At 40.6% G+C, this 13,832-nt stretch overlaps 1 protein-coding gene across 2 annotated transcripts in view; it reads left to right on the top strand.

Annotated features, from left to right (window-relative positions):
- The first annotated feature begins 9,189 nt into the window (after positions 1-9,189).
- rhpn2 (rhophilin, Rho GTPase binding protein 2) overlaps positions 9,190-13,832 on the top strand; it is a 33,090-nt gene continuing 28,447 nt past the window's right edge. The window contains exon 1 of one of the 2 annotated variants that reach the window (XM_080538928.1): positions 9,190-9,377. In XM_080538928.1, coding sequence (XP_080395054.1) covers positions 9,312-9,377 — 66 coding nt within the window. In that variant the 5' untranslated portion in view covers positions 9,190-9,311. The remainder of the gene's footprint in view (positions 9,378-13,832) is intronic. The other variant, XM_080538929.1, reaches the window with a different exon arrangement.

Below are 13,832 nucleotides of genomic sequence, written 5' to 3' on the forward strand. Positions count from 1 at the left end.
TGGACCCCTTCTCTTGCCGTAATGGATTGCCATGCCCCTGCACAAAAAATAATTTGTTAACAGAAAAGCTAAAGTTCTTTGGGTGAAGGCTATGGCTGCATAGCAACTGAACAGTGGAGGGGCAATGAGGCTTATATGCTTCCTCTTGAGCTGGGGTCGCCCATCAGGGCCATTTCTCACCCAGTCTCTCTCGGCTCTGTGAAAAGACGAGGAAACAGACTGTTACAATCAGCTTTGTGCCTCCTTCTAAAAAAAAAAGCAACAAAAAAAACACGAGAGAAAGAGAAATGGAACGGAAACAGCTCGTTGTACAGCAGCACGTTGTTGAGTTCCTGTGAACAGCAGCTCTCTTAAACCTACAGTTTGGGCTTTCCTTTTTTGCTAACATCAGTCACAGAGAGCAGCGCAGAGTCGGTTAGAGTTTCTCTAGAATCTTTCTGTTTTTGAAAGATTTTAAGAATAGGGTCAGAGGAATGCAGAGTCCATTCAGTTTTTTCAGTACTCTAACTGTATTGAATGTAAGCTATCTGGTGTTCACTAGTATGTGTTGATTTGACAAGTCAAGTTTATTTGTCTTTACATTGAATAAAATGCAACGAAAGGCCTGAGGCAGAGTAGCTCATCAATATCAATCAACAGAATGTAATACGGATAAAAGATAGAACATAAACATCAACAGTAATATCATTAAATACAGTAAATATAATAAAATATGCAGAATTTTAGGAGCATTTTGTTGCCTTTTTCATGACTGTATGATTGCAACTGACAAGAAACCTTCAGACTGCAACATTTGACTGAAGCATTTTCACACAGATGTGATGTTTTGCAGTTGAAGAATGCATGGATAGGCTACAATTTTTTGTGTAATATCTCATTATGGAGAAAAGGTTATTCCCATAAATTGTGAAAATTAGGGATGTGGTGAACCTAAGGGAAGACAATGGGACTGGATCTGCATGACCGGTTACTTTGAAGAGTTATTTTTGAATGAATGGTGTGCACTTTGTTGCTGAAATAGTTGACGAAAGCAGCAAGAACTCTGAAACACTAACCTCTAGCGCCATCTTGTGGTTGACTAGCGTGTTTGATGGTCAAGTCGTGGTTTTACATTTTCATCAACAATGTCATTCAATAATTCTGAATGTTCCGTTGAAATACAATTAATTTCCTCTCCACATTGACTCCAAATACATTGGCCCAAACCTTGAATCAATTCTATAACAACATGCAACAATGGACATTTCATGAAAGAATCCATTAATACATTTGATGACAAAATAAAAATGAAATAAACAAAACATGCCAGCATTTAACTCCACCTGTTACATCATATCTCTCCCTTGTGGCAAGATTTGGTATATCAATTTGTTTGTCATTTTAAACAAAACCTTTGTAGGCCTACAGTGCATATGCAAAACACAGACGATACAACATAATAGTATAGCACAGCAGACACACACACATTCACACCCCTATGCAAATGCACACACATAAACAAGCAGTTTGTTGTTGTTACCGAGAAGTGCAGGGTCTGTGTATCGGGGGGATACACACCCGTGGACTATTTATTTTTATTATTATTATAAAAATTACAATTTTTAAATTAATTGTTTTTATTATGTTATTATTATACTGAAATAACTGAGGGGGGGGGGGGGAGAGACAGGTATCAAATGTGGAACAATTATAACATTTAATACATACAGATAAACATACACACATACATATAATATTGATTGACTAGTAATAATAATAAAATATAACTGACTCCTATTTTAACTAATTCTAATTCTTACTCTGGGCCTTCAGAACAGTCTGGGTTGGCCACGAAGGGGGTGATGGACACGTAGGCACCATCGTTTGAATTTCCTGATAAGATAAACGAATTCTTCAGAACAAGAGCCATGTAGAGAGAGATTCCTCTTTCAGAAACAGGAGAGTGCCTCATATCCACTCTGAGTTTGACTTCTATGCTTGATATAGTGTAGAGAGTAGAGTATAGCATTGCTCACGATTGACAGCGCAGGCAGTAAAGGAGCTTCTGGCAGGAAGTACTCGACTGGCATACTCCTGAGGCTGCTCCAGAAAGAGCAGCTTCAGAGCACCACGGTCATCACACAGATTGATTGAGAATGTTTATTTTGGTCCCCTATACAATTTACAATACAGATATAAGAAAATGTACACAGTCACAATTTATAACACCAGGACCAAAAAGGTGTAGGCTGAAGCCGTGGCTTATTGCGCCTACCCTTGTTACATGTATGCATGTCCCCCCATGAATGCATAATCAAAACATTGAAACTTTTATAAACAAAATTTCACTTACGCATGTCAACAAAAAGTTCAAAAAATACCAAACAAAAACTATATTTAGACCTCTGTTTTATACTTGTTAATCATCTTATTTTTAAATAATTGTTTAAATCCTTTTAGTGTACTACACATTTTCATTTCCTTTTCAAAAGTATTCCATAAATTAACTCCTTTAACTGTTATACATCTTTGTTTTGCATTTGTTCTAATCTTTGTTTTCATAAACATACATATTCCTCTGAGTTCATAATTACTCTGTCTAACTTGAAATAGTCTCTGGATACAGTCTGGAAGCATCTTGTTTTTTACTTTATACATTACTTGTGCCATTTTGAAGTCCACCAATTCTTTAAATTTGAGATCATAGGTGTTTATGAATAATTTGTTAGTTGGTTCTTGATAGGCAGCTCTGTTTATAATTCGTATAGCTCTTTTCTGTAGTAAATACATTGGATTTGTGATTGTTTTGTATGTGTTTCCCCACACTTCCACACAGTAAGTTATGTATGGAACTATTAGAGAACGGTACAATATGTGTAATGAATTTGGATTAAGTATGTCTTTCGTTTTATGCAGTATTGCAATAGACTTTGATATTTTAGTCTTTAAGTAGTTTATGTGTGTTTTCCAACATAGTTTGTGGTCTATAACAACTCCCCAAAAAAGTTTTCATAAACTCTTTCAATTTCAACATTATCTATCTTGATTTGTACTTGACTATTTATTTTTCGATTTCCAAATATCATAAGTTTCGTTTTTTCTAAGTTCAATGACAACTTGTTTGTGTCAAACCATCGTTTTATAGTTTTTAGTTCCGTTTCCACTGTATCCAGAAGCTGCTCCAAATCTTTGCCAGAACAAAATACATTTGTATCATCTGCAAATAAAACAAAATTTAACAACTTGGACACATTGCAAATATCATTGATGTATAAAATAAACAGCTTTGGACCCAGCACTGAACCTTGTGGGACCCCACATGTGACCCTTAGCAGTTCAGATTTATCATTGTTTATTTGTACATACTGGTGTCTATTATCAAGATAGTTTCTAATCCATAAATTTGCTATCCCTCTAATTCCATATCTATCAAGTTTTCTTATTAATAATCTATGATCAATAGTATCAAATGCCTTCTTTAGATCTATGAATATCCCTACAGTATAATCTTTACTTTCAATTTTTGTGGATATTCTTTCAATCAATTCCATCACTGCCATTGTAGTGGATCGATTTGCTCTAAATCCAAATTGATGGTCACTCAGTAGGTTTTGTTATTCTATAAAATCGTCCAGTCTTACTACAAAAAGTTTTTCTAATATTTTTGAAAACTGAGGAAGGAGAGAAATTGGTCTATAGTTGGAAAAACTGTGCTTGTTTCCATTTTTGTAGATAGGAATGACCTTTGCTATTTTCATTTGGTTGGGAAAAATGCCGGTTTGAAAAGATTGGTGGAATAAGATCCACCAGCTCTGAAACACACACACACACACACACACACACACACACACACACACACACACACACACACACACACACACACAGTCAAACACAATAAGGTGCTGCTTTAGCTAAGCTTTTACTTTTAGAAAGCCAAAAGGCTTCAGGTGGATTCTTACGGTGCTAGTTTAGCTGAAGATGGCTGATGAGGGGGAGGGACAGAGTGGTTTATTTACTGGAGCACTTGTTGCGGTCACACCCATTCATCAGTGAGCCCCATTAATCTCAGTGGTAATGAGAGTGGTAATGATAGCTTTATATGTGCAAGAGACTACTTTGGGTCTGGCTCTAACAAGTGTTGCCATCTAACCGTATCATATAAACCAGGAAGTAACCATCATCATAGAACAATAATAATAGATTTTAAAATTATTTTATTCCCGTTTCTGTTAAACTTTTAAACTGCACCAGATGAATGTAAACATATCTTGCTTATCGTTTTATTTCCACTCTTGTCTTAATCAGGGCTGCCTTCTGTTTGTGTTTCTATCATTCTGTATTGTCTATTGCTCTTTGTTGGCTGCTGTAAGCCCAATACAAATTTCCCAGTGATGGGACAATAAAGTGACTTTTGACTTTTGACTTTTGACTTTGATTGAGACCGTCTAGCCCATGCTCCCTAATGACCCAATCTGAGATTGCCTCCCACCTTTATCTGGAATGCCAAGTTTAGATCTCATGTACTGGAGCAGGTTAACCATGTGACAGTTGGCGTTAACCATAAACTGCTCATTGTCTGCAAAGGCATGAAGGCACTCTTAATTAACATAATAGTTTCTGACATTATAATAATAATAATAATAATAATAATAATAATACATTGGACTTATATAGAGCTTTTCTAGACACTCAAAGACGCTTTACAAACTGAAAAGATTGAGTAGTAGGCTAATAATAGAAAGAAAGAAAATATATGTAAAAGAAAGTAGGCCTATAGGGTCTAATACATTTTTAGATTACTAATCTAAATCTAAGTGTCTTTGTAGGACAATCTACTCTGTATAGGCTACTGCAATTAGGCTACACCTAGATTTCGGGCGGAGAAGCAGTGAACAAGCAACGCCAGCATCCTCTCTCAACCGGCATTTTTTGAAAAGCTCAAATTTGTATCAAGGTCCTTGGTTATAATTTTTAGATTAGGCCCACTAAATCTAAATCTACAATCTACTCTGTATACTGCAATTAGGCCTACACCTAGATTTCAGGCGGAGAAGCGGAGAAGCGGCGAACAAGCAACACCAGCGTCCTCTCTCAACCGGCATTTTTAAAAATGAAATGACATTACATTACAAGCATAAATACACAATTTAACAAATAACATGCCTTCCGGTTTACCTCCATGTTTAATGAAGATGAACATCACTCAAGGATCTGAGGGAACCTAAATCCTTGAAAATGTAAGCCTGCAGCTTGAAATTGTCTGGCCTAAACACTATTTCCGAAAGTTCAGTGGATCAGTAAAACCGTTATGATGTCCTAATGCTAACATTTTCCCACTTACGGGAATAATTTCATCCTTGATTGCAATATGTCCACAACAATAACAACATCATACAGAACATTTTCCAATCAGGGTAATATTTTATTTACATATTCCCAAATAGATAGTTGTTAGTTCAGTAGATGTTCAACTAACTGTCAACAACATTTCAACTAACTAACCACTAATCCTAACTCTTGCCCTAACCTTAAATCTAACCCTATCCTTAACCGTAAATCTAGTTACATATCAACAGAGTTGCAGACAGTTGATAGTTTGAGCAGCTGTAGATCATCTATAAGGGAATAAAGTGTGACCCCAGTCAAGTGTTTAGAAGAGTCTTCACTGCTTCACGTTCACTGTTCATCCAACCATGTCTGCTGATGGCAGTGTGAAGCCATGCCTCTTGTGTGTTCCTTGTCCTCAGTAGTAAGAGGAGTGATGTGAGTGAAAGTCAAGGAGGGAATAATGGCCTCGACTGACTGACGCCATTCACAGCAAACAAAGGCGAGGTGGATGACAGGTTGTTTCTCTTGGTTACCATGGGGCTCAAGGCTCTGTCAGCTCAGGGCCAACCATAACAAAGAAACGTGATTCATGCCGGCTGAAAAGGATGTCTACATACACACACACACACACACACACACACACACACACACACACACACACACACACACACACACACACACACACTCCTCCACCATTAGATTCCCTCTGAGGCTTTGTTTACAGGGGTGATTAAATAATTGTGAAGTGTCTGTCAGCACGCACCTATCACATTTCACGTAATTCCTTTTAAAACAATAAGTTAATAATAATAATAATAATAATAATAACAATAACAATAACAATAATAACATTAGGTGTACCACTGTAAATCCTGTTGCCATTTCACTGTGTTTGTGCTGGTATAGAATCAAGCAGAAGAGAGAGGTAGGCGATAATGTCAGTAGTTACTGTTGCTGCTTTTGTCTTGATGGAAATAATATTGCATACATGTGTTCAACTAAGCCTATAAGTAGATGTTATAACCCACTGACTGGGGCAGTTATGGCGCATAACCCACCCCCACATGTCAGGTACGTCTGGCGGCTGGTGGACCAGTCTAGATCCTGAGAGTCTTGACCTGGTTTTAGAGGACTGTTACAGCCACAGCCCTGACAGAACACTCCAGTACACGTCTAATCCAGCTGGCAGAGGGGATGCTGTTTTCTCAAGGTATTAACATGCTGTTGTTCCCTATTCTTAACCCAGGCCCCAGAGGTCACCAAACAGCCATAAACCCCTTGTGACATTAATAACCATAGGGAATCATAATGGTTTCAGGTGGCCAAACAAAGCCAGAAATAGCCGCTCCAGTCCTATTATTAGAGCAGTGCAGGACCAGGACTGGGAGGTGTGTGTGTTGGCCCACTCTGCTGTCTGCAGGGCCCTGACGAAAGTAGATGATAAATGCTGTGAAATGCTATAAAAAGCATGTGTTTGGTTGGTTTAGGAGGAGGCGATTTAGCCCACTTCTGAGGTTGTTGAGCAATATTGAGAAGTGAATACGTTAAATCCCAGATATCGTGTTCTCTATTCGATACACTGTGGTACAACTATAACTAAAAAAGCTATTTGAGTTATTCCATTTTAGACTGGTTTATTACATTTTTGTTTCAAGTTCACTTGGGTGCCGTTACAGGAAATAAATGTCTACATTTTCAAACCATGGCTATTATTTGCCTTCATCATTTCTATAATGTTTTCATTTCCATTTATATTTTTGGCATTTAGCAGACCAAAGTGACTTACAAGAAATTCATTGTCTAAGTAAGTGAATCATCTATCCATCAGTCATCGTAAGAAAAAGTTATCTATGCTAGGACCAGGGGCCATTGGCAGTCATAATGCTAGAAGAAGCATTTTTCAAGGTTCTCTACAGAAGGAGACAGTTCCATCCTATTGAGGGATGATGAATACCTCATCCAGCTGAAACCCTCAAAGGCAATCATCACAATCACGACAGCAACCTTGAGGATTCGTCTCTCCCTTCCTCCTCCATCTCGACCTTTCAAGTTTGACCCCCCCTGCCGTTTCCAGGCAACAAGAGAAACACATTATCCTGCCAGCCAGCAAACCTGCAATTTAGGTACAATACTGCAAATAATTTCTTCATTCTCCATCGTCTCGCTTCTTTTCATTTGCTGCCACTTGTTGTGACCATGAGTGAAGGAGTATGTCTCGAAATGAGACATTGTTCAACAATAGAGAGCTAACATAACTGGGCTGTAATGGGGCTGTGGGGCAGACTGTCACAGTGTGTAAGTGGGTAGTGTTGTAGTGTTCCCTGTGGGTGAATGGCTGTGAGAACAAGGCCATGCTGAAGGGCCAGCAGTGCACTGTGTGTTATCAGACATGCCAGACAGAATCAGGCTGCTTTTGTCAACACTTCAGACAAACGAGATGAGGATGCGAGAGCACACACCTGTGTGTGCGTCTGTTTGCACCTGTGGGTGTGTCTCTGGATCACATAAAGTTAGGCAGGTGCTATTAATAGATACAGTGGCTTCGGAAAGTATTCAGACCCCTTCACTTTTCCCACATTGTGTTGTGTTATAGACTCAATTTAAAATTGATTAAATTAAAATAATTTGCCATCAATCCACACTGCAATACCCCAGAATGACAAAGTGAAAACACGTTTTTCGAAATTTCTGAAAATGTATTAAAATTGAAATACAGAAATATGTAATGTACATAAGTATTCAGACCCTTTGCTATGACACTCTTAAAATTAGCTAAAATACCATAATGTCATCAACAAATGCAAGGATTATTTAATTTTGGAATTAAATCTTTGTTTTTATAGGGCCTCTGATGTGCAGAGGAATCAATTCCACTCTGTGTAGATTAGGATGTTACTACTAACTCAGCACATTTCATAATGTTCTCTTGATCCTGAGGCCTGCAGTGACAAACATACCCATAACTTGATGCAGCTACCACAATTCTCCCCAGGCCTCAAGGTCGTATTCCTGAGCAGTTTTGTTCCTCTCCATGTCAGTTTGTAATGACAACTTGTTCCACACACTGTGTAATTTATTCCTATGCAAGGGGTCTGAATACTTTCCGAAGGCACTGAATATTACATGATTTTATTGAATGCAGGATCAATTGTACAAAACCTAACACTAGCACCATAACAAATCTCTATAAATTCCTCTTTTTATGGTATGCAGATGTGTCCAGTCAAATTCTCTCTTTTTAAAGGCATATGCTTACTGCTGAACAACAGCCTAGTTCTACCTGTATTTTTAAATAATTGGTTGATCCGTATTTTAATCCGTATTTAATTCATCAATTGGGTGATCTGTATTGATTGAGTCAGTATTACCTCTGATTTCATCACACCCTGCCCAAGTACAGCCCACACATCTCTTAACAAACCCTGAAAGAATGGTCTTCAAATAGGCTATTTACATGTAGGACTTTGACCTCATCCACTTTGAAAAATAAGTTACTTAATTGTGGTGACTTATTAACTGTCCCACATAACCTAACAAAGTCACGGTGTGCAGGAACAGCCAACAAGTCAAAACTGAAGCTTTATTCATTTCTGTACATTTCTAAAATTAATAATTTAAGATAACTGAAGATAGTTGTTGTTTTTTTAATCAAGGAAATCATCCTTGATCTTTCCATATTTCACCATAGAGATCGCTCTTGCTTATCTTTTCACTGAACCCTCTTTGAGATGCTGAGGTGAAGCAAGAACCAGTTCGAGCCCCACCCACCTCCACCAGCAACACACTGCACCGAAACCGTCATGTTCTCTGGGAGGAGTTACTCCTTGCTCCGTGGAAAAGGCTATAATTCAGTGTAAACGCACCGCAGAACGAATAGAGAGACCGACAGATACCGACTGACTGAGCCTGCTGGGGAAAAGCGCACCTGTTGAACGGCAGGAGTTTCGCAAGATTCCTCAATCTGAATTTCTTCAAAGCTTTTTGGCTGCGCTTGAAACTTCAGAATGACGGACACTATTTTACAAAACCGAATCAAGGACCGAGTTAGTGAGAATGGCTATTTCAAGAAGGTGAGTGATCAAGGTTTTATGAATAAAATCATCAGCTGTTGATCATGATGGACTGATCACGTCTTTTCATCGCTGTCGTGTGGAGGTGTATTGCCTTTGTAAATATGTATTTAGCAGACTATATCTGTCATATGTATTTATTTATTGTTTCCTCAAGTCTGTGATCACGAACTTATTTATTATTTTATTTATATTTTTATTTTACTTTTGTGATTATTATTTGTTTGTGATGATCACAGTTAACACCTAGAGACAACCCCTAAAACATAGTTTTAACCATTTAAGTGTATAATTAAGATCAGCTTAATAATCAGCTTCCTTGCATTCAGTCATCATCGTTGATTGACAGGTCAGTGAAATCATCTATTTCAAGTATGTAAGAGGACCACCACCACAGTGAATAGACTGAAGAGCTTCCATTCTGCTCCTGCTGTGCCACTTGTAGTGGAAACCAATAAAGCCTAAAAATAGACTATAGACTAAGAGTATCCTGTCAGTGTCAGGTGTTTAGTGACAACCGAATGGTCCAGTCTTGTCCAGGCTCCTGTCAGTACTGTACACTAGCAGGTGTGTGAGGAATGCAGGTGTGTCAAACCAGCTCCTTGATAACGTTCTCCATAAACACTGTGGTTGAAACTGCCCTGCCCGTGGCGGGGGACAATGGGAGGGAGAGAGCAGGGCCGGAGCTGGGTAGATGACAGATAGAGTTATGGATTATGAATTCCACAAAGGCATTGGTGCCCCCCGTGTCCCCCCCCCCCCCCCCCCTACCTCCCCTAAAGCATTCCTTTCAGATTACTCCCCAGCATATGAAAGAGTTGATGTGAGTTATTTGGCTAGTCTTGTGGTTGCCCGAGGGGATTTGGTCATAGTTCAGAGGAAGTGTATCTGTCTGTTTACCTCAGAAGGGAGGATGCCTGTAGGATTAATGGGCCAACTATTTAGATAATATCCTGTTATGGAGGCTAATATCAGTATGTTATGTAAACATGTACAGAAGTTCTCTATGGGAAACAAACACACTCCAGAGGTCATTGCGTTGTGTGTGTGTGTGTGTGTGTGTGTGTGTGTGTGTGTGCGCGCGCGTGTGTGTGTGTGTGTGTGTGTTTATACTGTGTGCCGCCACTCTCGCAGGGCAGAACCTGTGCAGTCACATATTTGTGTGGACCCTGGCACCGTTGTGTTTTCATAGTCAACCATGTTTGGATGGTGCAGTGAAAAGGGCCTTTGTTGCGGTCAAGCCCACTGATCTTCCTCTAGACTGTTTCTGGCTTTACAGCTTTGTCCTGCACTTCCTGTCTCTATAAAAAGCCAACAGGACTCTGGTGTCTGATGAGGAGAGATGTTTTGAGTTTCTTCACCCTTCTCTCTTTCTTTCTTTCTTTCTTTCTTTCTTTCTTTGTCTCTCTCTCTCTCTCATTCTTTCTTACTCTCTCCCTGTGATACCTCTCCCTCTCACTCCACCAATTTCTCTAATCGTATCCCTCTTTCTCTCTTTCTCCCCCCCCTCTCTCTTTCCTCTCTCTTTTCTAGTGCTTTCTATGTACTGAAAAATGATCTCCTGATCGCACCCTTGGAGAAATAACAAACTGTAAGCGATTTTAAAAGGTTTCCAAATCTTTGCTAAAACCACAGGACAGTGAGAGACCCATACTGTAATTGCTCTCCTGGTTCTGTCACGTTTTAAAAGAGATTTGTGATTTGGACGCAGTGTTGGGTGTCGGTGGAAGTTTCAACTTCAGTAAGTTGAGCCAATAGGGGCTTTTTTATATCTTTTTTTCTCTCCCTTTTTTTCGGTGGGTGAAAATGACCTCAGTGATTTACTAGGCTGCTCTCACAAGCGAGACGTGCTCCTGGTGGACAGATAATCCAGCGAGATGCCGTGGTTTCAGGCTGTGTTCCCAAGTCTCCACTGCTGCCTCAACCCTCAACTGGTTTCAATCCAGTCCACTCAGGCCAGCCAGGGGGGAGGGGGGGGAAAAAGGCAGAATCGGCATGTTTCTCCTGCTTTCTAACCAGTCAGAGTGTAGCCAGCGAGACCATTGACGTAGCATCTGCCCTGAGGCTTCTCCCGGTCCCAAGCCACAGAGACAAATTGACAACATGTGCCTTGGCCCGGTGAGACTGGAGCAGACTCTGCTGTCTGGGGCCATGTCGGAAATACAGTAAAATGACCCCCTGTCAGGTTTAAATTGCAAAGAGAAAATATGAAACATCCCAGGATAACAAAATGCTTAACCCACTTCTCTTCAATTCAGTGTGGATAGGACACAGTTTTGATCTCTGGGTGAGGTTTAAGCTTGGGTTTCTATTGTGCTTCTCTTTAAAATCTGCACCAGGGTGTGTGAAGTAGGGTGACCAGTGTCTGGCCTTCTGCCATCCCATAATTGCCAGTTATATAATGTACTGAAACGAGGCATCTCCTCTGAGTCGCTGCTCCATTCCACAGCCATGCACGTTCTTTATGAACAGCTACACTACAACAGACACACAAACTCCCGAAATAGAAAATGGAGGCCCTCTTTCGGTGGTCAGGCCAAAAGACCAGCAAGCAAACCGGGGGGGGGGGCGGTGGTGAGTGTGGGAGTTCTGGAATGGCAGCTCTGCTAATGAAGGTTCTGGAATGGGCCAGAGAAGGGTGATGGTTGTTTTTGTTGTCGTCCTGCTGTCCCTGCTACTCAGTTGGGGACACATCGAGGAGTCCCTACAGGCTGTCTGGAGACAGATTGGGGAGTCCCTAGAGGTTGTTTCATGGAGAATTATCGGCACTTTTCTTGAGTGAGAGAGAATGGCATACCACCTACCCCTCTGTGCCTGTCAGTGGCCCTCAGTGCTCCTCAGAAGGGGGGTAGAGTTACAGCTGGCTGAAGGTCCGTCACCTGGGTAGTTGAGGGAAGACTCGGGTTACCTCGCTTTTAAGTTTTGATGGGGAAGAATGTGGCTAATGGCTGTGGACCGGAGCGGCCCCGGTCAGACACTGGACGCTTTGTCTGTCCTGGTCAGGGTACAACTGTGTCATCTCTCCGTCGAAACGGGACTAAAAACTCACCTCTTCACACTGGCCTTCCTGTCGTCTTCTTAGTGGGTAGACTATTGTTTGTTTCTCCTGCTGGGACCATGTATACTGAGAAATGTATACACAGAAGTGTAAGTCGATTTGCATAAAAGCGTCAGCTAAAAGGCGTGTGTTATACAACCTCTTCCCTGTGGTCAGTGGGACACAGAGTGATCGCTGTCGTCAGAGGGAGCATGGCTGTGTCCTCAAGAGTAGCTCGTCCTCATAGTGATGAGGCTACTTCCCTTATGCAGGTACAATCAGAGTTTTGGTCTTTTGATGGAGACTTTGATACAGGACGCGCCATGTCATCTAAGGTTATGACGTTATCAGACGTACCTCGATTAATGACATTATTGTGACTAATGTTCTATCTGCCACTCCCCCCCCCTCCCCGCACCTTTATCTGCTGCCATTGGCCTATTGACATTCCACGCCTTCAGAAGGTATGCGGTCAGCGCTCACTCATCACGGTGCTATTCTCCAACAATAAGCTTCCCTCTCACCCTGCCAAGGCCCAGGGACCTTCTGTCTTTGTCATTTATCGTAGCTTAATTACATGAATAATGATGCTGTAGCAGTGGAGCCTGTTCATCCATTATGAAATCATTAAACATAATTGTTTGCTGAGGAACAGTATACGGTAGTCGTAACTTGGCAAATGGAATTCTAATGGTTGGATGAGTTCACTTCCTTATGTAAGTAAGTTCGTTGTTATTTAGGGGAATGATTCACCAATTATCAAGGCGAGATAGGACAAATCTATTTTTAGAAACTGACACAAGGCACTTTGTATCCATCACATGTGAACATTACCTCATCATTTAGTATGCGTATGCACACCCATATCAATTATGTAACGATCGTACATACAGTATACATGAGTCATATTGATGATCATCACAAACTGTCCAGCAGTCTTGCCCGTTCTTATAATGTCCTGTTTTATCTACGTATGAGTGACATGCTGTCCGTGACACACCTTGGTGATAGAACGCCCTCTGTTGAGTCATTCCCATAGAACAGAATGTGATGCATGTCTGTATATCTGTGTTTGTTGACGCAGCTAGGCCGGGCACCTTGTTTCTCTGATACCATAAGAACAGGCGGTGCAGTAGAGAACAGTCCAGAGGGAGGGAGGGAGGGATGGGGGGTGGGGGAGGGAGGGAGGTAGGAGGGAGTGCTTATTGTACTGTTTGCCTTGTTCTTAATGACGCAATATACATCCTGTTCTTACTAAAACAATATGAACATCACCAGTGGTCAGCTTTTATTTAGGAAGTGATGAGGAGCCAAAAACCTTGTGATCTGCTGTATCTGCTGACTCAGTGCAAGTCTCTAATAACGGACAATACATTCTAGTTATTGGTGTCTCAGCACGGTTTGCAATGTGTTCCTTG

The sequence above is a fragment of the Nansenia antarctica genome, assembly GCF_963989245.1.
Source record: "Nansenia antarctica genome assembly, chromosome: 9".
NCBI lineage: Eukaryota > Metazoa > Chordata > Actinopteri > Argentiniformes > Microstomatidae > Nansenia > Nansenia antarctica.